Raw genomic sequence first — 27,270 nt, forward strand, 5'->3', positions numbered from 1 at the left:
CTATTGAGGTGGTGAAGTTACTCCTTTCTTACTGTTGGAAAGTAACCGTTGCTGACTAAAGTAGTCGCCTAGTCGGGCTTAGCAACCAAGAGGTAATGAGATCAATCCTGAAAAATCTAGGTTAAACGACTCATGTCTCATGTAACTTGCAGCTGGACTCTAGCATTTGTTGTCACCACAAGACACTTTTGACATAAGCGTTGGAGCTGCCCAACTGGTTGATGCCAATGCTCAAATGCACACACCAAGATCTCCAGACCCAGATGCCGAAGAAGAGCGTAGTAGAATACCTTCATCGGCAAAAGAGACGCGGAGGGCAAAAGCTAGCGCCCACCTAAAGTTATATGGATCAATTGAAGCCCTTAGGCACAGTTTTTTCAACAGGTGTAGTAGAATATTGAAGTCTTTGAGCCCTGAACTAATTACTAATTAGTAGCAGCAGCCGGTGTTGTTGCCAGAAGTACAGGATTATTCGGTGCATGCAGGGCCGTTCCGCAGCGATTGGGGGTCCTGTGCCAAATTTCTGAATCAGGTCCTCAATTTAGCCTTTAGATTCAAATTTTCTATCCCTACTTTCATAAGACATGGAATGATTGAAGAAAATGAAAACGACATTCCAATGCATAAATACAAGAAAGAATAGCAGTAACCAGTAGTATTAGAAATTCATGAATCAAACCATAGTTAATCCAGACTCTGCGTATAGGCAATGGAAAGCAACGAAACAACCTGATTAGAGTGACTTGCATGGCTATGGCTTCCAGAGGTCCCCGATCTAACATGAAGTTGTGAATGGCCTGCTTCGAGCCTTCGATCCGACGGGATCGGTCGGACTCCACAGCGCTGTGGGTTTCTTCGCGCCGTGTTGTTGCTCTTGCATGACGCCAGCGGCAGCCGGCAGGGACGCGGGGTGCGTCGGCACTCGGCAAGTGCGGTGGCAGGGCACTGCGCGATCTGGGAGATGAACAGGCATAACACGATCAGTTGTTGACGTATTGGTTGCTGGCTTGCTGGGCTTTTATTTTTTATCTCTGATTAAGTATATACTTAAGCAAATTAATTAGGATTTGGAGGCCCCAATTATTTGGGGGCCCTGTGCGAGTGCCCACCCTGCCCCTGCTAGTCGACGGGCCTGGGTGCATGCACATGATTGACCGTTTGCGAATATTTCAAAAAAACTAGGAGTTTATTTTAAAAACCGTTTGTACCGTGGTGTTTCTCGTAATTAATCCAACAAAACAAGATTTAAGGTTGGTTTGGTAGAGTTTTCAGACCAGCTTCCATGTGAAATCAGTGTGAGTTTTGTCAAATGATAGTTTACAGTTTTCAGCTCTTAGAGTGATTTCATGAAATTGATTTTCAGAAATGAACTAAAATGCTCGGAGCTAAAAAAATAAGCTTTCTCTGTTTCACCTCCTCACGTAATCACTTCATTCGAAGAGTTTGCCTTAAAAAAATCATTTTCAACCATAAAATAATTTTTCTAGATAATTACTTCTTTAAGAGAATTTTGATCAAGAGTATGTATGTTTTATTCCACTCAATTTCGTTTCTGCGTAGCAGAGGTAGCTCTAGCTCTATAGGTTCCAGAAATGTATTGCGCGGATGTAGCCCAAGCTGCCCAAATGGCTCTGATCTGACGCCACACCAGCACCGGATGGAGACGGCGGCAGGAGCAACGAATGGGGCTTTTTTTTGGGAGGAGCAACGAATGGGTTGGGAGTGGAAGGCGCACGGTGGGCCGTACGGCCCGTTGGTGGAATAGCAAATTAAGGAGTTTTTTTATTTTTATAATTTTTCATTAAAAATTTAAATAAATAGATTCCTTGTGGTAGTAATTGTAAAAGTAGCCGCCTATCGCCTGCTACCTAACCGCCCTCTGAGAGGGCGGTAAGGGGCCTAACCGCTCTCTCAGGGAGCAGGTAGGGGCTGCCGCCTAATGAGAGGGCAGGTACCATTCCAACCGTCTTTTTAATGGGTGGGTAGGCTAATTTTTTTTTTAAAAGTTGTAAAATATATTTCAAAATGTTGCTCAATATTTGAAATTTATTTTTTGCAAAACTTGGAATTAAAATGGTTAAAAAGTGGTCAAAACGGCATATTGGGGAAGCGATATTTTGGAGTAGTTTACGAGTTGTTCGGAGGATAAAAAATCAATATTTGTGAACAAATTATATGTGAAGCACTCGCAGCATATTACGCGGCAATGAAATTACAAATGGCGACAAACATAAGATTATATATATGGTGAAAAATATTACATGAGACTGTAACCACGACGAAAAAAAAGATGGCATATACGGTTCGCACAAAGACCTACTTAATAGTGCGTCGCTCCTAATCATAACATGCCTTAGCGAGTGGAAACATATCGGGTTACATTAGATACTCTCTACTGAATGCACCTAGGATATTTGCCCTTTCGCAGGGCATCGGGACCGGCCGCCTTAGCGCGACGGGCCCTCTCCCGCTTCCTTGCCCTCTCAGCTTCCCGAGCCTGAGCCGCGGTATGGTCCTGCGTTGCCTTCCTCATGCACTCTTCTTCCTATCGCTTCAGGCGTAGTTCCTCTTACTGTTGCTCGTACTCCTGACATGCGTAAGCTTCCCTCCTCCACCGTATGGTCATGTCGACCCACCGCTTCTGGTCTTCATTTTGCTCAATGTCGAGCCATTCAATAAAGTCACAGATCGGTGGAGAGGACTGGACAAATAGAACAAGATGAGAGATTAGTAAAACAGTATGTGAAATCGGGAAAGATGTGGCTGATCTTTGTTGCTATACCGGTGGATAATCATACGGTCCATGTTGAGGCTTGTCGTATTGGTAGTTGACATATATGAAGAAGCGTAGCCCATAGGTGTAGGAGATGTCCTATGACTCGCGAAGCCTACAACGGTCACCACAGAAGCACATCGGTGGTTCGACCCCCTAGGGGATGAAAATCCCCCAATATTTCTTCGGTGGGCTTGGTGAAGCTGAGGAAAACATTGCAGTTGAGAGAAATGAGAAATGAGTGGTGTATCTATGTATGAAGGTTGGGTTATTTATGGTGGGGGAAGGCAGAGCATTGGATTCCCTCTTAAAAAAAGGAGTGGGTGGAAGGGCTTAGAGGGGGGCAGGAGCATTGGATTCCCTCTTGAAGAATGAAAAAGTTGTGGTATTGATGCTGGACAGAGATTCCATGTGTCAAGGTACATGTGTTGTCATTTATTTTTTGGTAAAAGCTGTCCTGTGTTGTCACTTCTTGTCTGTAGCCTGCGCAAGGACAAATGTGTTATCATTTCATGGTTAAAGTTGAGTGGTGCGGTCAATTCGTGTCTGCAGATTACGCCAGGACAGAGGTGATGTTATTTAAAGGTTAAAGTTAAGTTTTGTGGTCACTTCGTGACTAAAGTTAGACTCCCGACAGAGTTTTCGAGTGGTCACTTCGTGTACAAGTAGCTTTGTAAGAAATACTTTTCTAGGTCTGTCGTAAATAGTTCATACATGGCCGAGGACGATAGAAAGTAGCGTGTGGTCACGTTGGATTAAGAAATGCAACTAGCATGCAATCACATTGGAATAAGAAATGCAGTTATGACATGGTAAGTGGATCATAAAAATTACATGCGTCTGAATATGTAAGAATAGATCATAAATCGAATATGCATATGTAAGTTACAAAAATAAATGTACAATCCTACTGCTATCTCCTCCGCTGCCATCGGCCGTTCCCCCATCATGGTCCCACTGTCGATGCCGCTGGTTGGCCTCATGTGGCCCCTAGAGTAGGTCAGGGTGTCGGGTGCACCGACCTGCTTGGTAGGCCTAGTAGGGATCACCGGTGTCGAGGCCTCCTCCCGGGTGTGCTATGTCCGAAGTGGAGCACTGGGTACCTAGGACTGCTGGAGGATGTCGTAGTCTGGTGTGCCCCCGAAGAAGTCCCACACGAGGTCGAACGGGGGGGTCGGGCCCAGGCTCATCCTCTTGACTCGGGTATGAAGACTGAGAAGGATCTGCCGGTGTCCATGTGTACTAGCTAGAGCGGCCTACGAACAAATAAATGTATTAGATATGAAAAATGTGGAAATGAAAGTAGTTGTATAAAATGCACTATTGTACCTGTATGGTATGCCGGTGTAGCAGCAGATGGTCAGGCGTGCGTGCCGTAGTAGGGGTCGAACAGTGGTGGTGGGATTGGTCGCGGTGTAGCTGAAGATGGCCTAGCCTCATCACCAAAGTAACATGTGGACAATATTAGATGTACTATTGAATATATTGAATACGGCAATGTAGTGTCGCCCAGTACCTGAGTGGCCTGCGAGTGGTGAGGGTGTCGGCACTGGGCTCGGTCTAGGTGGTAGCGTCAAGACGTGTGTATGTGTACCTAATATTTGTTTAAAATTAATGCACCAGTAAAAAACGAATATATTTAAAAGCCGTGCGTATGAAATATCCGTACCTATTGGGTTCAGGCCTGTAGGTAGTGGTACAAGGGGCCATGTGGGTGCACATCAGACCTCCTGGACGACTCGGCGTGGACCCCACTCGACCTGGGAGGCACTCCTGCGACGTCTGCGGTGGACCGGCAAGAGGTAAGCTTCAAGGCTCGCGCGGTCTTATCGAAAACCCGCTTGACAAACCCCGCTACATCCGCCGCACTGAGGTGCACCCCTTGCTTGAGGCGGTCCATGGTACCAACTGCGTCCCTATAGATATCATAAATGATATCGGCCTGTGGAAACAAACAAGAAATAAGAATTTCAGTTTATAGTCGTTGTTATGCGAGTATGTGGTACTGAAATGAGATGTAAATTACACATACCATTAATGCAGCGTCCTCGTCCCAATGGCCCCAGTAGGTCTCCGTAGTAGACACGACGTGGGGCTGGACACCCTCTTGGGTGAAGGTGACCCGTGTACGTGACACGTACCAGCGTAGGTACTCCTCGAAGCTCCGCTCGTCAAACGGACGCGTCTCCTCCATGACATCCTGAAGGGCTTGGGCCCATGTTGAGATGTACGAGGCCAAGCGATCTGCCCAGAGGTTGTCACCTGGCTGTCCCTTACGTGTATACTTGCAAGTGAACCATGTTAAGTAGAATGACAGTAAGACGAATGTTATGAATTATTCACTTCATTATAGTTACTTGTGGACGTGCACTAGAACAGTGCGAATGTGGACGAGAGGGAAAGCCTGATAGCGTCCGAATTGCCGCATGACGCGGTGCGGTGAGTACTCCTCGACGTAGATGTCGAAGACAAGTGGTGTTTTTATAAGCTAGTACTCCTCATCGCGGGTACACAACGGAGACAGGCCCAAACCCGCACGGCCTTGGATGACCAAGAAGCTGTACGGTGTCCATACCACGTCGTCCGGACGAAGCCGATCGAATTGCGACCGAAAAAGCTCATAAACGCTGTGAGCCTGCTCATGCGCCCAGTGTGATTGTGTGAGAAACATAGTTAGAATTCAGAACAAAAACATGTGAGAAACATAGTCTGAATCCATAACAAAAACATGTGACAATTAAAGTATTAAAAAAGTACGTACCCGACGTCGACACCACAGCGAGGCCATGGTAGGCGTGTCCTCCTCAGGCTCACCGTACCATTTCTCAGGGTATGGGGAGCGGTCCACAACTGGCCAGCCTTTGGCGAACCACTCGTAAGACCACAACTGGAGTAGTAGTGGGCACCCAGCAAAAATGGCAAGTGGCTCATTCTTCGTGCACGCGTCACACAAAGCCTGATATGTCGCAGCAAGGACAGCAGATGCCCAACTGAACTGTGGTACCTCCTCGCCAACCGCATCAGCTATCAATCTCACGTACGGAATAAGGGTCCTCGCCACCAGGTGGCCTTGGCCGCTGGTGAACATAACCCAGCCAAACAGCTAAAGCAGGTAGGCCTCCAAATGCCTCGACACCAAGTACACGTCGGTCGGTCTTCAATTATACTAGGGATGTGCTCTCCTCATCGGCTACACTCATCGGTTGCATCTCAGGAATATCCCCAACATCTGGCCTGGCCCCGACATTTATCGGGTCTGATTGATCTACCACTGCCTCACTTGGTCCCGCTACTGCTTCCGCAGAGTTTATCTCTATTTGATCCTTTTGGTACGCCTCAGCTTACAAAATCAGAGGCAGCCAACGTTCACATGATATATCTACATACTGTCTCCATGTAGATATCGCATCGATCGGGACGAGCTCGCCAAAGTATCCATGACTAGCACGGCTAAGGACAGCTTTCAGCTTAAGATCATATTGTTGCGGATCCAGTTGAAAATACTGCATCAGCCACTTGCACACACCCACAATGGTCCTTTCATTGGCTTTATTAAGACCCTTGACAACATGACGAAACCCAGACAGATCTACACCGTTATGACCATAACTAATTTCACTTTCACCATAATATATCTGAAAATATAATTTATCTGCCATCCCTAGAAACATCCGTAAATATAACCAATATTAAGACCAATAAACTATATTTCTGATTATCGCAACTAAAAAAATTACCAACACCGATTACTGCCAAACAATAGGTTCTTCAACAATACCCCTAACCAAACTACCATAAAATTATTACTCTGTGAAATCTACATATTCGAAACTACCATACTAAATATACTACTATGTATTTGATGGCTATCCTACCATGTCGTAATTAATATTAACAATATACTACTAAATACAACATTTTCTAAACCCTAAACCCCAGGTCATACAGTACTAAACCCTAGATCATATAGTACTAAACCCTATGCCATACAGTGCTACTTTACTTATTAACAACAATATAAGTATAAAAGAAATTACTGGAAAATACTCTTCAAATCCACCGATCAAAAATAGCAGGGCTTCGCCGCGCTCTCTTCCTCTCCTCTCATCTCCTTTTCAGACTTTTCTCTTTTTCCGGATTAAAATGAGGATTTTTCCTCATTTTCACCCTTTATGAAGAGGGGGGGGGGGGGCGGGGCACGCGGGAAGCCCCTATCCGCCCTCTGAGAGGGCGATTAGGCCCCTTGCCGCCCTCTCAGAGGACGGTTAGGCCACCCGTCCTCTCAGGAGACAGTTAGGATTCCTTACCGCCCTCTGAGTAGCCCTCTCGGAGGGCGGCATGCGCCTACTTTTACAAATACTACCCCGAGAAATCTATTTATTTAAATTTTTAATAAAAAAATATAAAAATATAAAAAATCGCAAATTAAGTGGCGGGCCAAAACGACACGCAAAATCTTATGTTTCGGAGGAGGCCAGGTCTTACGGAACATAAAATAGAAACCAATTCAGAGCATGCATAATAGGGTGTTTAGAGATGGTATTTATGTAAAAAATTAATTTTTTCTTAATTACATTGACATATGTGTTTAGCTGAAGGGCAATGTGCTGACTTAAACACCTGTACTTATATTAGTGGTAATAAGATAGTTAATTATATTTAAACATCTATAATCTTTGCTTATATTGAAAATTATAATTTTTATATAGGTGTTTAATACTCTGTATTTTAAACACTAGTATTGTTCATGCCGATAGAAGCAACCGATTTGCGGCACTCTCAACTGCTTCAAAGTGTGCCACGGAGCGGGTTATCGTGGCAAATGCTCTCTACGGCGATACTATACTTTTCACCGATCTGAGCTGGGTGTCCTGTTCAAAGAAATTAGGGGGCAATGAGGCCAAAATTTTCTCGCCGAGCGTTTGTAAATGCCCCCGGTCTTGTAATTTTGTTGCTAACTCCTTAGCCGCCGATGGCGCTAATTTGGGTGTCGGTGTGTGTAGTCCACGAACCAGACTTGTTGTTTCGCACGTATCCGGCGATTTGCATGGATCCGGTACGTTCTAGGTCCCGAGCATGATTCTGGAGCCCCTTAGGTCACTCTCAGTGTTTCGTTTCTTATGTGATCTTTTAGAAGACAGGGAGAAAAGAAAATTAGAATTAAAAAATAAACTTCCAATGCATGGTGTCTATACGTTTTAAGTCTTTTAAGATAATTAACGGTTGTATGTATTTTGATGAAAACTATCATTTTGATCACATAGACACCTTTATTGCTTTAGAGAGAGAGGAGTGAGTAGTGTTTGTGATATGGAGAGCATAGATGATCAATTGTGGGGGAAGATAGAGAGCATAAAGAAGAAACTAAAATACACTAATACGGTGTCTTATCTCTTGAATGACTCAACTAGCTAGTTTTTTTTATATAAGAAATAAATTCTATCTCTCTCATATTTAAATAATTTACCTAATAATGTCTACGAAATCTTTCATATTAAAACATTAGAAGAGACCTTAATTATGTTGCGGTTCAACGAGCAAGACAATATAGTTTTCTTATATTCCTAGCAAAGCACGACCCGACATAATTCGAAATTTAGAGAAGAACCCGAAATTGGACAACACCCAAGTAGTTTCCAACTTGACAACCCACAGGCATATCCACCCAAAAAGCAAACCCATTTAGCACGCACACAAAATAGTACTCGAGCAAAAGTAGCAAGATGGGAAGATCTATCGATGGAAACGGCAGAAGAGACAAGCCGGCAGCCAGGAGCTGATCGAGCAGGGGCAGCCCAAATCCCACAGAAGCCACCGGTACCAATCCATCATTTCCACTGGCAGCACCACCAAGCATAAAGCCGGCCGGCATGGGCCACCCTCTTCCTCCCCTGTCCACTCCAATCCATGGCGCGCGTCGTCGGCATTGCCATGTTGTCACTACACGCGCGCGATCCTCCACTCCGCTCCACCCCCACGCACTCCACTCCCGGTGCATGCGACATCGCATTTTCGCGTGCCTCCTCAGCGACTCTATATATATTGCTCGCGCCACATATATATGCAGTGCGCCATCATCATCACAAACCCCACAAGCAGAAAAGATCGTAGATTCATGCGTATATTGAGAGCAAATGAAGACAAGAACAGCAGCAGCAGAAAGGCTCATCGCGAAACTGAAAGGAAGCAACAAATCACAAACGACAATAACACGCAGCAGTAGTGCGCCTTTCCCTCCATAGACCAAAACCCCGGCATGCTCTCGATCATGCAGAAAACGGCCGAACGATGGATCCAGACGACTAGCTAATCCACGTCCGTGCATGCTAGCTAGCAGCTACTTGCATTGTTGCTGACTTGCTGTTGCTGTGATGGATCATGCCGTGAATGTTTGGTACGTCACGGTCACGGCGCCTGGGAAGCCCTCGGCTGCCTGGCTCCGGCAGGCGAGGCCCAGGGGCTCGAGGGCGTTGGCGACCGCCGACCACACCGATGTGGCATCGACGGCTTGGCTGCCCGCGGTGGTGGCGTAGCAGACGGAGGCAGAGACTACGGAAGGGCGGAACACGGCGACGGCGCGGCCGATGGACGCGAGCGCGTCGGCCCCGCCGCCCGCGTACTCGTAGCTGGCGTAGCTGTGCCCGTCCTCGGGCGTGACGTGCACGGTGGCGTAGCGCGCTCCGTCGAGCGCGTTCATCGAGTACCCGCACGGCGCGAACGCGTACCCGAAGACGAGCGACTGCGGGTTCACGCCGCCGAGCCCCGACAGCGCCGTCATCTCGTCGCCGATGGCGTGGCTGCTCCGGGCGTCGGCGGGCGTCAGGTAGAACTGCCGAGCCAGCGTGCGGTCCAGCTCGGTCATGCACACCTCCACGGTGAAATGCGTCGCGCCGTCGACGTGCTCGTGGCCGGTTGCGCCATCGGAGGACGTGGACGCCGAGTAGACGTGCCACTTGTGCGTGCTCTGCGGCGATGGCTGCAGCACGCTGGACCGGCGGAAGTGGAGGCCGCTCGGGACGGCGCCGTCGAGGTACCTAACCTCGTCGTCGAAGTCGGCGTGTGGGAACGGCTGCGCCTCGGGGAAGAGGTACGAGCCCCGGGAGTACCGGCACGACCGGAGGCCGAGCCCGAGCTCGCCCGCGGCTCGGAGCAGGACCGGCACGGCGCGCAGCAGCCGCGTGGTGCCGCACGTCTTGAGGATGACACGGGACGGGTACACGAACAGGCTGGACTCCGACAGCACGTACGCGTCGAAGGACGCATTCCCCGCCGCAGACACCACGGCGCACTGCACGGCCTCAAGCGCCTCGCGGAGCGCGGCAACGGGCAGCAGCCGGAGCCCGTGTCGCGCTCGCTCGCCGCCGCACGTAGGGAGCAAGAACACGAGCTCGAGCCGCTTCTCGAAGCCCTCGAACCCCAAAGAAGCCATTAATTGATCGATGGCTAAATGTGTTGCTAGCACACTAGTGTACTCTCAGTAGTGGAAGCAATGGAGTGAGGGTGTAGTGTTGCACTATTGCATGCAGTGGCCGGCGAGAGGGAGGATTGACAGGGGTGAAATGAGGGAGTTTTATAGTGGAGGTGAAATGTGAGTGACTCTTTGTGTGTGTGTAGAGAGAGAGAGAGAGAGAGAGAGAGAGAGAGAGAGAGAGAGAGAGAGAGAGAGAGAGAGAGAGTTGAGAGAGAGAGAGAGAGTTGAGTGAAGCTATAGGCATGCGCATGAGGCAAGCAATGGTAATGATTTGTGAGCATTACGAGAAATGGGGGCAATGTGTGAGACAAGAGATAGCACTTTCAATTAAAACAGAGAAGATTGAATTATGTCACCTTCAGAGTTCAACTTACACTGAGAAAACCACATATCCAAATGCTCTCAAACTTGCCAGACTGTAGATCAACCAGTTCCCAAACGAGCTGACCAAATTTCAGATAAGTCGAACAAGGTTTGACCCCCTTAAATCGAGCTTTTCACCAAAACCGTGCACTGCTGAATCTGTGGAAAGAATAACTCTCTAAGAAGGAACATGTGTGAATTTAGCACGCTATTGGGCAAGATAGTTAAATCCAGCTGCCGCTCTCTTTTTTTACATATCTTGTCCGTTAAAGCTACATATTGTTTTCTCAAAATCATACGAAAATAAATGACTAGGAAAGTTTCTTCACTCTTAAAACACCCAAATGAAAAAAAAGAACTAAGACGGGTGGTATTACTACTAGCACTATTGTGCAATGGTAGAAGACGCACCTCTTTCTTGGCATGCATGGTAACTTCACTAGGCAGGGTTACTTAGATAGGGACACCGGTATCCGAATTTGACTCGGATTCAGATGTGTGATTCGGTAAAAAAAATTTGAATACACGAAATACTGAAATACAACTCAAAATCCGATATAAGTTTCGGAATTCGACTCGGATTCAAAATATAAAAAAAATTTAAACACAGGTATCTAAGTAACACTGCCATCTGATTTAGTCAGGTGAGGCCTTGTTTAAAAATGACCAGTGGTGAGGGCAGGGCAGGCCATCGTGTCCTTGCACGCCACTAGCTAGCTAGGTCATCATCTCGTCACTAAGTTAGTGAGCCATTGGATACTTGCGGTAAGTCACTGGAGCCCTTTGACCGGCGCTTGCACTAAGTGGGCAGACACAAGGAGTGCACCTGCGGATCCATGTACCTTACCGCAATCATGTACCGTCGTGGATTCAATCCAAGGGCCCATGAAATCTTCTGCTTGAGTAGAACGCTTGATTCTTTGATGGTAATATTTCTCGATGCTTCAAATATATATTTTTAACTTTAACTAATGGTCATTTATCCCCATACTGTTCTTGTTTTTTAACAAAGCTATGTATTGCATCAGGAGTAGGGATGTCAATTAAGAATTTCCCGTCGGGAAATAGTTTCTCATCCCCATCCCCCGAACGAAGGAAAATTTCCCGTTCCCATTCTAGCCCCGCTCCCAGGGAATATTTTCTCCCCATCTCTGTCTCCACTACAGCTCCCATGCAGCAGGCCATGCTCTGGGTCACCTCTGCCCCCATAGCCCACGAAACAGTTTGGCACCTAGGCCAATTCCCATGTTGGGCCGCACCACCAGTCTCAACCTGCTCTTGCTCCAGCATGAGCCTCGCGCTGAAACCACATGCTAGGCCCCTAGCCGAACGCACGCTAGGCCCCTAGCCAAACGCACACTAGGCCATGCAGCCTGCTCCGTTCTGTGTCTAGGCCAGTAACCTCAGCTGCAGCTAGGCCAGGGGGGCGGGGGGATTGACCCCATCCCCGTCCCCTAATAAGGTAATTCCATGTGGGGAACGGAGATCAACCCCCATTGACATCCTGAATCAGGAGTCGACAAGTGCTTAGATTACGGTTGTTTAGACCCTGTTTAGCAGGACTCTAGCTCCCAACTTCACTTCAGATATAATGTTTATAGGTTAATATAAAATGATCTATTTTTGTTTAGAATGTAAACAAAACGACTCATTCAAAAACCCATAGTATACCCTCAGCTCTAACCGTATAAATTTTTAAAGCTAAAAATATCCTAGTAAAAGAATTCTTAAAAGTTAAAACTCTACTAAATATACCTTTAGTTAGATAGCACCAGCAATAAAGCAAGCAACCAACAGCGGATCCACCAAAGGTGGAAGGCTCCTAAGTGTGTCTAAAAATAACTTCTCCTCCTCAACTTTTAGATATGAAAGAGCAAGAAGAGAAGAGGAGAAAAAAAGGTAAGAGGAAAAGTAGGGCCTTACTTAGTGGCTCTAAATCGGCCACTACAGACAGAAGGAGAGTGCTGACGGACGATCACTATCCGACAAGGCCCACGGAACGCATGCCCCACATGTCGGTTTCATTCACGTCTTTGTCCTGAAGAGAACAGTGACGCGGTGGTCCCCTGCCCCTGCGCGGCTTTCCGACAAGAGCGTCAGATGCGGGCCGCATCTGCGCCGTCCGATCCATCATGCGCTTCAACTCCGTGGCACACTGTGGAGCTCCCAACCTCCACTTCACTCGGCGCATGCTTCTGCTGCATTGGCCCAGAGAGGAAAACGTACTAGTTCCGGGACCAGTCCGAAAAGGGAAGGGAACAGGACACAGCAGCTGCTGCAGTGGCACTCTTCCTCACTTTCTAGACTAGAATACCAGATGCATTGTCGTGCATGTCTGGTATCCAAAGGCAGAGCACGGCGTATATAATACTCTGCGTCGTACATGGTTGATCTGTCGAGCAGACATTCGTTCACCTGTACCATGTTCTGTTCTTTTGAGACAGCTAGTACGGAGTAAGTATGAATAGGGCATGCAGAAGGAATCCGATCCATAGATCTGCTACGGTCTGGAAGGAACAAGAAACCCAAGGCAAGGCAGGCAGACAGGCCTTGCAGTGTGCCAATCTTGATGTCCTGGAACCAGTCGATCAGGCTCTCAGTGATCATGCAGGTGCATGCATGCCTCCTCCTGCATGGCGATGAGGCAGCTTGCAAAGTTCAGGCACCGCTGCAGTTTTTTTTAAATACCAGTACAATATGTAGATACACGTATACATTTATATATATACTCACTTAGTGGCGGATGTAGAGTCAAAAAGTAAAAAAAAGCTCTCCCTCCACTATTATAGAATATGCCTTATATACCAGCGCATTATTATTGGTGCCTTATGAGCTGATAACAATAGAGCATCACTGTCAATTCATATCAAGAACATGCATTAAAAGTCTATTAAAAAGAACCAACAGTGATAATTGACTATTACTGTCGGTTCTAACTACAAACCGGCAGTGATAAACATGTATAGGTCATGTAGAGCGATGAAGTAATTGTCGTCGATTGCCACGAGCAAACCGGTTGACCAACGTGGTCGATGAACAAACCACCGCGGTCGAGGACCCGACCAGAGGGCTAACTATTTGAGCAGACCAGGAACAATGTCCATTTTCGAGCAGTGATAATGGATGATAATTTATCTTAAAAAATTATAATTATTTCATACGAAGTTGGATGGGGACAAACTTTATATGAAAGTTGTAGCGCTTGACGAGATCTACAACTTTGTAGTTGAAAGCTTTTTAATTTGAGATCATTTAAATACCCAAATAATCATAACAAAATTTTAGGACATAAGTATCAAACTGAAAGCATATTCTATTGTTATCACTAGTACTTCTATGATGTGATTATAAGGATGTATCGTCTGAGCTGAAAGTACCCGGATTAGAGTGTCATGAACTGCACACGTATGAAAAATCGTATAGAAACTGACTATCACTACTGGCTGAAAGCTTCAGCCGGCAGTGATAACCTTATTCACTGTCGATTAGTCATAGATTATCACTACTCGTTACCTACAGTCGAGAGGAAGGAGGAAGAAGAGGAGCACCACTATAGAAAGTCTCCCCTCAAGCAGCTAAAGAAATTGTGCTACGTTCTTAGCTTGCATTGGAGCATGGGGCAGATCCTAGGACATAAATTAAATGTATTCCATCCAATGCAAGACAAAATACTCCTGGTAAATTAGCAAGTAAAAAGACTGCTTAGAACGCATGGATTTCACAAGAACCGAAGAAGTCCAAACAAATTCTCGCGCTTCAAATAAACCTAAATTTTATTTGGTGTTTGTGTGGTTGTGAATCTCAGTGGCACGACGACGAGCATCCTAGCCTTCAACTTGGGCCAAGGAATTGGGGAATATATATCCATCCGGTGTAAAACAGAAATATTCCTGGTACATGGTACATCAATATTAGCCGAGTAGGAGAGACTAAGGCAGAATGCAACTATTTCACCGATCGTGCCATCGTGGCATCCGGCCGGACATGTACAGTTAATAGCATTTCACCGATCAGTTTTAACACTATACAACCGACCGGTGCTTGGGTCCAACAACACTTGACCAACTTAATTATCTCTTCCATTCTGCCGATCGAGATCAAGCATGGGGTAATATTGGATTACGCGCGGTTAATTAAGTGGACGTGCGTCGCATAATGCATGTTAGGCACATGATTATATGTAGTGTTGCCTCCTTTAATCGTTTCCTTTTTTCCTTCATCTATATGCACGAGCATGAGTGCACGACCAATGCGGCTGGTTAGTTCAACCTCCATAACATCTCTTGCTCGTTGAAGTATAAATGAATTGTGCCTGTGACTTCTCTCATCAACTTAATCTTTTGGATAAACTCATTTGGCAACAGAGTTAAAAAACTGAAGGACTAGTCGACTAGAGATAGGATACCATTGGAGAAAATTGGAAACCATATATAAACCTCTTCAGTGGCGGAGCCAGGATATATGGCCTATAGATAGGTGCTAGCCCAATAGATAGGTGCTCAGCCAATAGAAATTAGGCTAAATTTTAGTCTTTTGGGTCTGCTATTACACATATTTAACTTTAGTTTACTGGGTTAAGCCCATGCTGCAGCACCCCAGAATGGGCCTTGTCTCCGCACTGAACCTCTTACACTCGCTTACTAACACACCTACTAGGGGCAGTCATCCCTGGACAAAGGTTTACATATGTACACTAATATTTTTTTACAACAAAATTATAGTTTAGTAGATATATTATGTATATACTCTATATTATTTTTGTTGCATTTACATTGTATAATATTCTATAAGATAATCATCGTAGTTGAGTTTTAACTTGTATATATTTAGTATTTTCAGTTACTAGTCTTGAATTTAGACTAAGTCGAGTAGTTGGACGGAATAAACTTTTAATCTTAAACTCCTCTTGATGCTTTGACATGAAACATTTCAAGCAAGCTAGTTTTTCTAAAGATGACCTTTGACAATTTTATAAATCATATAAACTATGAAATACTATATTCTTGATCACCTTGTTCGTAATTGCTTTGACGTAGTCAATACTTGTGCTAAGGCTAGTTTGATGAATTTCTTACTATAAGCTTCTTGGTTCAAAATAGTGAATTAGAAAACATTGTACTATATTTTTTATCTTTGTCAAATGTTTAGATCATGATAGAACCTCGGGGGAACTTGTGTTCCTTATGTCGCAAAGACACTACTTAACTTAATCTCATGAAAACTTGATAATTTATGAAAATTGAATAATTTTAAGCAATTAAGTTTCTTGTGCTAAGATATGATCCAATATGGTTGTCTTGATGCCTTAAGGTGTTTTGTCGTACCCAGTCGTGTGATATTTCGCTTTGATAAGAGACAACTTGAGGATAAAATAAATTATAGAGAATTGTGCCTAAATGTTAAACTTTTAAATTACTTGATCTAACTAAGTCTTGGTTTCATATGTGAGCGTTTGCAAAGTCTACTGTCATGAATGCTCGTTTGCCTAGTTTGAGATTGAAATTTACTAGCTTTTAATGCTTGTATTGCCTCAGTATGAGTGGATGCTTATGTGGTGGTCGCTTTTATCATGATTCAACTATGTGAACTTAAATGCATCAATAATTCTTCAGGTTTAGCTTGTGTAGCTTCATGCTCTTGTGTCACTCTCTTTTTGAACCTTTGTGCGATGGTAAGCTCCACCTTCTACTCTCCATAGCCTTTTGACATTTTTAGTATTTGCATATGCTTTGTGATATACTTGTGGAAGCTTATTAGGATTGCATGTTCAAGCATTGCATGGTGTTTGTCCTTGATGTTTCCATTGCAAAAGGGGGAGAAATTATGCACTAATCTACAAAGAAGAATCTTGCAAAAATAAAAGCTATTCATTGTCACCAAGGAGGAGAAAAGATTGTTCTGGTTTTGGTTTGGCTTTGGCTTTAGGCTTTTACATTCCATCTTATATTAAGTGATCATATTCTTACTTTCATTTAGATTTTGGTCACTTAGATATATCAATTGGTTTATGTGCTTCAACTAATTCTTTGTTTTTCATGTGTGTTGTCAATGGACTTATCAAGGGAGAAAATGAGAAACTAAGTGAATATGTATCTTGGTTTATATGTGATGAGTCATTAACAATGTATAAATTGAGTTGAGTTTGGTTTGCATGAGCTTGTTTATGCATGATTTTGATTGTGACTAACCAAGGTTGGAGAGAAAAATGGAATTGGTGAGTGTGTCTCTGAGTCAGGAAAAATAGCACTCACCGGATGGTTCGGTGTTTAGTGAAGTGAACACACCAGATGGTCTGGTGTTCAGAAGGTTTTCACGTTGGAGTATTTCAAGTAAGAGACAAAAATAGAAGTGTACACCGGATGGTCCGGTGTTCAAGTGAGGAGTACACCCGACCATTTTTTTAGGAGACGTGTTTCTTGGTGCTAGAATGAAGTTGCACGCCGAATGATCCTGTGATGAGTAGTTGTGCACATCGGATGTTTCATTGGAGAATTTTTCAGAAGTTTTCCCTTGGCTTAGTAGAGAAAGAGCTTTTATACATGTCGGATGGTCCGCTGTGTACACTGGAGGCTTCAACTAAGTGTTTTCTAGAGTTTTTACATTCGTAAAATGGAAGATGAGATTACACATCAGATGGTCTCGTGCTCAGAAGGAGTGTACACCAGATTATCCTATATTCACGTTTTTTTGTGTGGTGAACTTTTCAACAGAGATTTGCGAGTTTGACTAATTGGAGATGGAATTGGAGAAATGTATGTGCTTGTCTTAAGATGTATAGGTGATAGATGCAACTTAACGATCAACGGCACGATGATCGAAGCTAAGCAGGGTTCTTAGTGCCGAACGATCAAGGAGACTGGACGAAGTCAAGAGTGATCTTAACTGTGCACGTGGAGATCAAGCAAAGCGTGAAAAGTTGGATGAAGACAGTGTGTTGATAAAATCAAGCGAAATGTATACTGGTGTGAGTGACTAGGCGGCCCGAGGGATTGGGAGCGAGAGAGACTTGTCAACGGTCAAGACTGCAAGACGAAGTATACGACAACGTAAGGCTTGCTTAAGGTGTAAGCAAGTGGTGGTGAGTCATACTTTGAGAAGCGTGCATGGTGGTTTCGTGGTTTGGCCTCAAAACCTTGGGAAGGAGGAATGCATGTGGCATCATTGTGAAGCTTACGTCGACACGAAGCTAAGTCATGAAGGTGCTACAACCATTCGATTTACAGAGGAAAAGTTGAACGAAAATACCATCGGTGTCAAGTAGGAGTGTATTGGAAGATGAGGGAATTTAAGAGCTTAGGAAGCTCCCAAGTCCTATAAATAGAGGAGACGGGCTGTGTGAGCTCCTTAGGGCCAGTCATTTGAGATTATGTGCTAGGATTTTATAGGAGAGGAAGAGGAAGAACAGAGCTTAGCTTTTGTATTAGGTGAGAGCTTTTATAGGTAAAAATACTTTGTAATCCTCCGAAAATAGGATGTTCGTCTGCAAGAAATAAAGTTTATATTTCTTCTTGTTCTTGTGTTCATCTCCTTCTAGTTTTCATCTATTGGCTTCCCTTACAAATTTGCAAGTCTTTGGTTTTCAATTATGATCACTACTACATAAACTATATTTTGAGACACTCAGGGTGCCTTTCTACAGGCGGGTTATATGGCAAACTGCCTGAGCGATTTTCAAAGGCGGGTGATAGAAGAAACATCATGTGTAAAGGTCATTTTATATAGGCGGTTCCTTATGTGAACCGCATGTGAAAATCGTACCATTTTCACAGGCGGTTCCTTATAGGAATCGTCTGTGGAAATGGTTATTTTCGCAGGCGGGTCCTTATATGAACCGCTTGTGAAAATGATATGATTTCCACAGGCGGTTCATATAAGGAACCGCATGTGGAAATTGATCATTTTCGTAGATGATTTCTTATGTAAACTACTTATGAAAATAGACTGATTAATATAGGCAGTTCACATAAGGAACCGCCTGTGATAATGAACATTTTCACAGGCTGTTCACATAAAGAACCACCTTTGAAAATGGATACTAGTTTATCTTAAAAAATTCATAACTTTCTCATACGAACTCGGATGGAGACAAAAATTTTATGAAAATTGTAGCTCTCGATGAGATCTACAACTTTGTAGTTAAAAACTTTTCAGGTAAGGTAATTATGTATCTAAATAATTAGTTTAAGTTTTACACATAAGTTTCGATCGCACATATGCTATTGTTACCAGAAGTCCTATTAATATAAGTAAACTTAGAGAAGAAAAAGAATATTACCAACTTCAACATCTCTAGCAAAATCAACTAGAAGAAGATCAAATACCCCACTATCAATAACAAGACTCTGCATATAGAAGTACTAATGATAACAATAGCATCAAGTGTCATCAAGCGTCAGCACGGCCATAAATATTTTTTATTTTTATTTTATTTTCTCTTATTTTTGCTCACCTCAATAGCACTAGAATAGGAACCATGATAATATTTCTGCTCAAGTTTGATGTAAGGGGTGACGGCTATGTAGACAAACGCGTGTTCCGAAAATAGTGCATAAACTTTCGGGGGTGAGAACTCAATTTTTTAAGCCGTTTTTAGCCTAAAAAAATTGCCAAACCCGACAATGTCGGGGAGAAACAGATATAACTTTTTATATAGATATCCATAGAGTCAAAAAATATCTAAATCAGAGTTCGTATATAAAAGTTATGATCATTTTATCGAAGACGGTTCACAACAATTATCACTAACTCTGTGAAAATCGGTTTTCACAGGAGATTTCAGTATTTATGTACGTTTTGGAGCTCTGATCTGCACCTGTGCTCTACGAGTTGTAAGCAGCAGCAGTGTGGTGTCATATGATAGCTTGTTGTAAAATTTAGCTAGCTGTGTCATGAAGTTGTAATCCAAACTACTATTACTAGTGTTATTATATCATGTTGTAAATTTGTGTGTGAGATGTCTCGTTTTGCCTTTCAAGTTCTTATCTACAGACAGATGGAGGACACTGCATCCCAACGAATAGGGGTATTACGGAATTACACAATTAAAGCAAACATCTAACCCACCTAGATTTTATGATGCCAAACAATCCTCGGATTTTAAACTCTTAGCTTTTTACAATCCAACTTTTTAAATTCTACCATCTAGAAACTGCTATTTAGAATTCCAAGCTAAAATAAACATTTCCTTAGAAGTCCCACACATGTAACCCATGGACTTCCTAGTCCTTTTCAAGCATATGCTGGGAGTGCATTTCTTTAGGGAGATCATCATTTTACTGATCAGTTGGAGTATATGGCATGTTAGGAATGATCTCATCTTCAACCAAGTTCCCCCTTCAGTGTCAGCTTGCAATGCAAAATAAGCACGAACTTGCAATGGTTATCCATTGTGCGAAAGTAAAGTATCTCCCAGAAATCAAAGAATGGCTAGATTCTATTTTGTAATTTTCTCCCTTTTTTATGTAATTACTTTTGATCTTTTGTTAATATATTGTAATCAATAGAGGCTTGCCCCTCCTGTTCTCTCTCTAAAAAAAAAGAACCAGGACCTATTTAGTTTGCATCCAACGTAAGACTTACCACAATTCAGTAATGCAAAAACACAACCAAGGGCGAGGGGCGGATCCCGGGTGGTGGAGGGCAGCGATTAAATTTTTGCTGATTTTTAGTAAAATTTTGTAAATTTTGGGAATTTTAGAGGGGAGCGAAATATTTAATTTCAGAATTTTCTTTCACCGCCATGTGGGATCCACAAAGAAAATGACAAAAAATGACCAAAATTTTAGCGAAATTTCATGAATTTTGATCTTTTCACCAGTGAAAAAAAAGATTGTACAACAAAATTGAAATCCCTGGTGGAGGGGTAGGGGGTGCAGAACTCAAGTTGTCGGTCATTGCCTCGCCCTTGTCTATGCCTCAAGCCCTCCCCTATGTAGCTCTGCATCCTTCCATCGCACGGCTAGCCTAGGTTACATAGCAGCCCCCTTGATCAATTCCTGGCTCTACCACTGACCACAACCAGTTTTGCCGAGGGCAAGCTGTGAAGAATGAAAACACGCGTGTGACGAGAGCCCAAGGTGAGCCGGCCGATCCAAGATTCAGCCACGCCCGCTACGTCACAGCTAGAGTGGCATCTTAGGTTGGATCATTGGGTGGACACCATGCCACCGGGCGGTCGTGTTATGGTCCCGATCGACTATAGAAGGGGAAGAGAATTGGAAGAAGGGAATCGGAGGAAGAAGCACAATAGAGAGGAAGGTTTAGACGGAGGACAGAGGTATTCAAACGAGGAGTATTGTGTTCTGTTTGTTCATGCCTCTCTCCCTCACGCATACATGTATTTAACTCGGGTCGCAGCCTAATAGGTAGCTCTCTATTTGGCCCATTCAGACTCAGGGTAATGGTTGCTAGGCTGGCACAAGCGAGCTCCCCTGCCTAGCCATTGCGGCCCATTTTCATCTTAAGCTTGCTTCTTCTCCTCAGCTCCAACCTGATGATGGGTAGCGGCCTGCAAAACACCGATACATCCTTGATCGAGCCTATCTGTATTGGATACGATATATGATATGGATACAGCTTCGATATGGCTAGGATACGTATCTATTGTGGACCCGAAAAAAAGAAAAAACAAAAATCAGATATATGCTGGATACGGGAGAGGAGGAGGAGGAGATGAAGGTGACAGAGAGACGAGAGGAGGAGGCAGAGGTGGAGGCGATAGGGTAGAGGAGGCGACGAGCCGGCTGGGGCGAGGAGGCGGAGGCAGCGGGCCGAGGGCGAGAGGGAGGCGGAGGCAGGCCGGTGGGGACGAGGAGGCGGCGGGCCAGTGGAGGTGAGGAGGCGGCGGGGGGGGGGGCAAGGGGGAGGTAGAGACGGGCCGACAAGGGCGAGAAGGCGGTGAGCCGACGAAGCGAGGGGGAGGAGGAGGTGACAGGGGAGAGAAGGCGACGTGTTAATGGGGGTGAGGAGGCGGAGACAGGGGCAGGGGCGACATGAGGCAGGGGCGAGTGGAGATGGCTGCGGCGCCTGGTGAGGAGGAGTTGGGGGCGTGTTATTTAGAGTTAGGTAGATGGACTGGATATCTATATGGGCTGAATAGCAGTCCAATATATCTAACCTTTTATTTTTTATTTTTGTTTTTTCTTATTAAACAAGTGGTGTGTTTTCTATTATTATTATATATATCATATTAATTATTTTTTTTAAAAATCACATGTATCTACTTATCGGGTTTTTTTTTAGAAAAATAGCGTATATACATATCCATATTTGTTCAATACTGATACACGTATCTGTATCTGTCTGCCTTAGTTGCCATAGTCTGACGGGTAACAGGAGCGCCTGTGCAACTGGGCCTAGGCGAACGAACGCCGAGTTCGGTGGCCGACCGCCGGCGTGGCGTGTTGCGCGTTTCCCACTGGAGCACAACTTATTGTCCAGACTTCTCACGAAGAAATTATGCAATCTTGGCCGCTCGCATGCGAGAAGTCGAAGCCGCCGGCCTGTTGGGACGTAGTCGACGGCCGCTGCGTGCCCAGATTGATCGTGGGATCGATCTCTTCGAGGTATTTGATCCTCGCTTCGATCCTGGCCAGCTATATTGTTAAGGATGCATTTAGTTGAAGGGTGAGGTTGGATGAAATAGCGCTATTTATATTTTTTATAGGATGATTTATTTATTTTTTGTTTGGATGGATGGAATGAGCTAGTTTTTTTAGTTGATAGGATGATAGTTGTTTTAGTTGGTGGGATGAGAGTAGATACGATGAATCAGTTTTCTGTTTAGTCGGTAGGATTAAGTGGATAGGATGAGCCAAAAAATAAGTTTTTTTTAGAGAATTTTAATTAAATATTAACTCATATTTTTTAATCGAATCAATTAAAATAGATTGCTAATGAAATCCTCTAAAAATATTTAAAATTTTTAAACTACTTTTATACTTTCAAATAAAATCAAAAATTAAATGAAAAATCACCTACGCAAACACAGACTAGAGCCGATTTCTACTGATCGGCTCATCCAAGATCTTGAGCGAATATGCTCAGATCCTACCAAACACCATCGTTTCCTGAATGGCCCCATCCGAAACGGCTCCATCCGTCCATCCAAACAGACGCTAAGATACTCATCCTAAACATCATCTGGCGCATCATCGGGCGGAGGCGTCTCTTGCTCGATCTCTCCTGCATGCAGCAGGCGTCTCTTGCTTGATGGAATAACCTTGGATGCCCGGTTGATTCTTGCTCGTTGCAGCCGCTTGCGAGCCTTGGCGGCAGTGGCGGATGTTGGGGCGAAGTGTAGGAGGGGGCTCTTCTCTCTTCCTCCTCCTCTACCTCCTCTCTCTTCTTCTTTCTTCCTCCTCCTTCTCTTTCTTTCAATGGTGTTCCAGTCGATAGGGGTTAGCCTCCTGTGGATCAGCCGCTGTGCTTGGCGGCGAGGGTCCGGAGATTCGGATGTTCTGCTGAGCTTCACTAATATTCCTCCATCCACGAGGGAATGGTGTGTCCTTCTGAGTGTTCGTGTTCTTGCTTCTGACGTGGTGAGAACCGACTAGTTAGAAAATTTGCAAACAGATGCTACAAAATTGACTAACCGTCAAAGTAACAAAAATCGTTCGTGTACCCGTCAGAAAACAGTTCAGTAAGCTAATAAAACACTGGTGTCATTAACAAGAAATCCAAACATGCGAACAGAAATTATATATTTAACTGATGGTATTCGGGCCGAATAAAATAAGTACATAGATCGTCATGCAAGCCGTCCGCCATATGTTCACAAGCTTACACTCCTATTCATACGTACCGATCAATTTCTACATACCATATAAGATCAGATCATGACTATGGATAACGATAACATACGTACGCGTTATATCCATATACACGCTGGCATGCATGCATGTACAATAATAGTTTGCACCGGCGGAGCATGATGCTTGCCCGGAGCCCGCCGTCACGACGGCGGCGAGGGTCTTGTAGACGCTGGCCCGGCGGATTTCTGTCCGTGGTTCCACATCTTCCTCTGCCGCATGATGAACTTCTCCGCCTGCTTGTCGATGTCTTCTCCTTCCGTGCCCCCGCCGCCTCCGCGCGGATGAGGGGCGCTGTAGACGGTGGGCCTCGTGAGCAGGCTGCGGAACTCGATCCTCTTCACCTTCTGCACCGCCACCTCCCCGACCGCCCCGGCGTCGGAGCCCGCCGGAGCAGCGCTCTTGCCCCTCCAAGGAAGCATCTCCCTCAGCTCGTCTACTACGCGAGGCTAGGTAGCAAGCTGGTCAACTAAGCAGATGTGTGTTTGTCTAGTTTTCTGATCAGCTGAACCGATCATGGCCTCCGTTTATATATGCGATCGTTTCCCTGCGTACCCGATCGAACGATCGAGGATGCACATGTTAATCTCATGTTTCTGATTGCTTTAGATAGCCATGCATGCATCTAGGCCGGCCAGGCATGCTGTCAGTCAGTCGCGGGATGCATGCGATGTTGGACAGCTTTGTCTTGTCATGGATGGCTGGTTGCCGATGTTGGATGCGAGCAACTTGGCTACGCTAGCAGCCGTGTTGCCACATGTTGCTACGCAAACAGCCTTGTTTTGACTTTAAATCGTGAGAATCTAGTGAGTTTATATAATCTATGAAAGATATTTTTTGTTAAATCATGTATTATAGGATTTTATAGTATAATTTATCTTGTGGATTGTAATAATTAACTTTTATATTAAGATTGTTGATTTTTCCTTTTACTTTTGGAGTTATTTTTGAAGCTAGAATCTATAATTAAAATAAAAACAAATAGAGCCTAAAACAGGCAGGCGTGTTGCGCGTTTTGCAGTGGAGTGTCTAACAAGCTCAGCTCGGTTGTTCTGAGGGACCGGACCGACCGGAGAATTTAGCAATCTCGCACCGCATCCTCAATGGCGAAATGCGTATATCTCGATCGATTGATTGAAGCAGATGCCGTTAGGCAAGAGTCATATTTCCAACAGTTCAGTATAGCACCAAAGGTAAAACGACATTTTCTGTAGGACAGAGGAATCCGATTGGAAATGGAAGAATTGCACTGAATTGTGGCTTCGACTTGCGACTAGTCAATCATGCGCGTTTTCTGTTAACTAGAGTGTCCAATTTTTTTTTCCATCAGAAGTGTAACATAACTAGCTAATTCACCTCGTGCAATCGGTAAACTATTAATTTTGTGCGCGCCGCACTGTAAAGGTTGCTCTAGAATTTGGTAGCCAAAGCAGGTTTATTGGATAAAAGTGCATATTTTTTCAACGTGATCTAGACACACGAGTTAGTTCTCGGTCTCTGTATAAGTCAGATGAACACAACCAATAGATAAAAAAAGAGAGTCAAAACACGGAATACAAGAGACGGTTTCAAAAGGCAGAAAAATCGCAGCTAGCTATGGTGGAGGAGCGTTAATCCTAAGTCTTGATTGATATCCAAATCTGTTGAAAAACTCTCTAACCACCCATTCCAATTGTGTGCAGGCACCGTTATCAGTTCTCGATGCTCCTCCTACTGCAGTATATAAAAACCTTGTACACATAGTTTATATATTTACGTTGAGATTCATATTGTAAGGGTAGATAAAAAAATCATATAATAAGTAAGAGAATTAACAGATGAATAAGTATCATATGACAAAGATGAACGACTGAGAGAACCTGTTCTTTGGCTGCCATGCATCGACCTCGATCACAAGCTTGGTATCGTCCCCGTTTGCTGCATCGATTGCTGTCAGGGATTTCAATTTTATTTTATAATTTTTTCATTCACATGTGAAAAGATCAAAATTCATGAAATTTTACCGATATGTCGGTCATTTTTCATTCTATGCTCTATAAATTTTACATGTCAGCAAAAGAACATTTCAAAATTAGATATTCTATTCTTCTCTAAAATTTGTGAAATTTTAATAAAATTTTAATCCCTCCATGCTACCCATGGGCAGTGGCTGCTCCTGATCACCTCCCCTCGCCTATCAAACACGATGCGCTGCCACAGATCGTGTGGCGGATTTGGGAACGTTTCAACACGTACATATCTGTAGGACCAAGATAGATGACTAGAGAAGAGGTGAATAGACGCCTTACAAATTTCTTGCGAAATAGATGGCATATCCCTTGTTTACCCAACGCTCCTTAAAAACGTACAAATAGAAGCATAAAATTTAGAGAGACAAAACGAGAAAGAAAATTTCAAGACAATATGACTCCACGAATGTAATATGAACCATAGACTCTATTCAAGATCATTCAATGTATCTTTAAGCACAAAAGCTTTAAACTTGAACGAAGAATAAAACAAAAAGACAGTCACCGAAAGAAGCAACTCTCCAAGTTGGTGGCCTACAGGCAAGGGAATTTAAGACCCTCTCTAATACATAAGTATTTGAACGTTTATACCTCTAGCAACAAGAAGATCAACTTCTCAAGATTGAAAAATCGCAGATCAAAGGCAAAAATAAAAATCAACAAGAAAATCAAAAAATAGCACCGATTGTAAGAGAACTAAAAGAAGGAGACTAGGAGGAGATAAACAAAACTCATGTGAAAAAATAAACTTTATTAAGCACAAAGATCAGTCCTATTTTCGACAGATTACAAAGTCATTTTTCTCACAAAAGATCTAACCTATTACAAAGACTAAGTTTATCATCTCTTCTCCTCCAAAACCTATCACTAGACTCTAAAATGGATGACTCAAGATTATTGCCCTTCGGAGCTTCCTTGGCCCTTAAGTTTCTTTGTTCCTAAAATACCCTTCACCGGTAGTGCACTCCTACCTACCACTAGAGCATTTTGGTCTATATTTCGCTCCTTCTATCGAACGGTTACAACTTCTTCACGACTTAGCTTCACCTCGACGCAAGCTTCACGATGATGCCACGTGACCCTCCAGTCCTCCCGTAGTTTTGTGGCCAAACCGCGTGTAGCGAAAATGTCTCTATTAGGATATAATTGTGATTTTGGTGATTAATGATAATATAGTCAATAGGACTAATATGTTTGTCAAGTATATATTTTAGTAGGTCTTATGGATGTAATGTATAAAAAAGCCACCGTAGTTAGTACAAAGTTTGGTTGAATTGGAGAAATCATAGGAAAAATGTACTCACTGAATGGTACGATGCTCAGGAATGTACACGCTGGAGAAATTCTGACAGGAGATAAGGAATGCCTTTATCGGATGATTCGGTGTTTAATGGGTAGTTTACACCGGAGCATTTTGCTTTTGGGTAGACAAAATTCAAGGCATCGGAAGGTCTGGCAATTAGTGAGGATGCACGATAGGCTATTTCTTTCACAGAAGAATCCAACCACTGAAGAATGAAGATCAACACACTGGAAGGTCCGACACCTGTGTTGTACACATCGGATGCTTCACATCGGAGTATTTTCTGCAGAAGCATTTTCGAGAGTTGAAGATCGAAGAATATCTCATCGGATGGTCCGACGATAGGTGCTGTGTATACCGGAGGCTTGCACTGGAACAATTTACACAGAGAGGCTGCAGAGGCTCAAATGGATCAAATATACTCACCGGATAGTCCGGTGATGGAGATGAAGTATACACCAAAGTGTCTGGTATTCACAAAGACTTTAAGTGGGGGTTACAATGGCTAGTTTCTGAGGTTGTACTCATTGGATGATCCGGTG

General features: G+C 44.0%; 2 protein-coding genes across 2 annotated transcripts; both read right to left on the minus strand.

Moving 5' to 3' along the window:
- Nucleotides 1–9,149: 9,149 nt before the first annotated feature.
- LOC133929620 (S-adenosylmethionine decarboxylase proenzyme 4) lies at nt 9,150–10,202 on the minus strand. The gene has a single exon (XM_062376416.1). It carries the CDS (start codon nt 10,200–10,202, stop codon nt 9,150–9,152), a length of 1,053 nt encoding a protein of 350 aa, XP_062232400.1.
- A 13,085-nt stretch (nt 10,203–23,287) lies between these two features.
- LOC133928412 (uncharacterized) lies at nt 23,288–23,929 on the minus strand. The gene has a single exon (XM_062374734.1). It carries the CDS (start codon nt 23,836–23,838, stop codon nt 23,560–23,562), a length of 279 nt encoding a protein of 92 aa, XP_062230718.1. The 5' UTR covers nt 23,839–23,929; the 3' UTR covers nt 23,288–23,559.
- Nucleotides 23,930–27,270: the final 3,341 nt, after the last annotated feature.

This window comes from Phragmites australis, chromosome 9 (genome assembly GCF_958298935.1).
Source record: "Phragmites australis chromosome 9, lpPhrAust1.1, whole genome shotgun sequence".
Classification (NCBI taxonomy): Eukaryota; Viridiplantae; Streptophyta; class Magnoliopsida; order Poales; family Poaceae; genus Phragmites; species Phragmites australis.

Excerpts from the sequence above, each read along its gene's own strand:
- LOC133929620 (XM_062376416.1), bottom strand. The coding sequence starts at position 10,202 with ATGGCTTCTTTGGGGTTCGAGGGCTTCGAGAAGCGGCTCGAGCTCGTG.
- LOC133928412 (XM_062374734.1), bottom strand. The coding sequence starts at position 23,838 with ATGCTTCCTTGGAGGGGCAAGAGCGCTGCTCCGGCGGGCTCCGACGCC.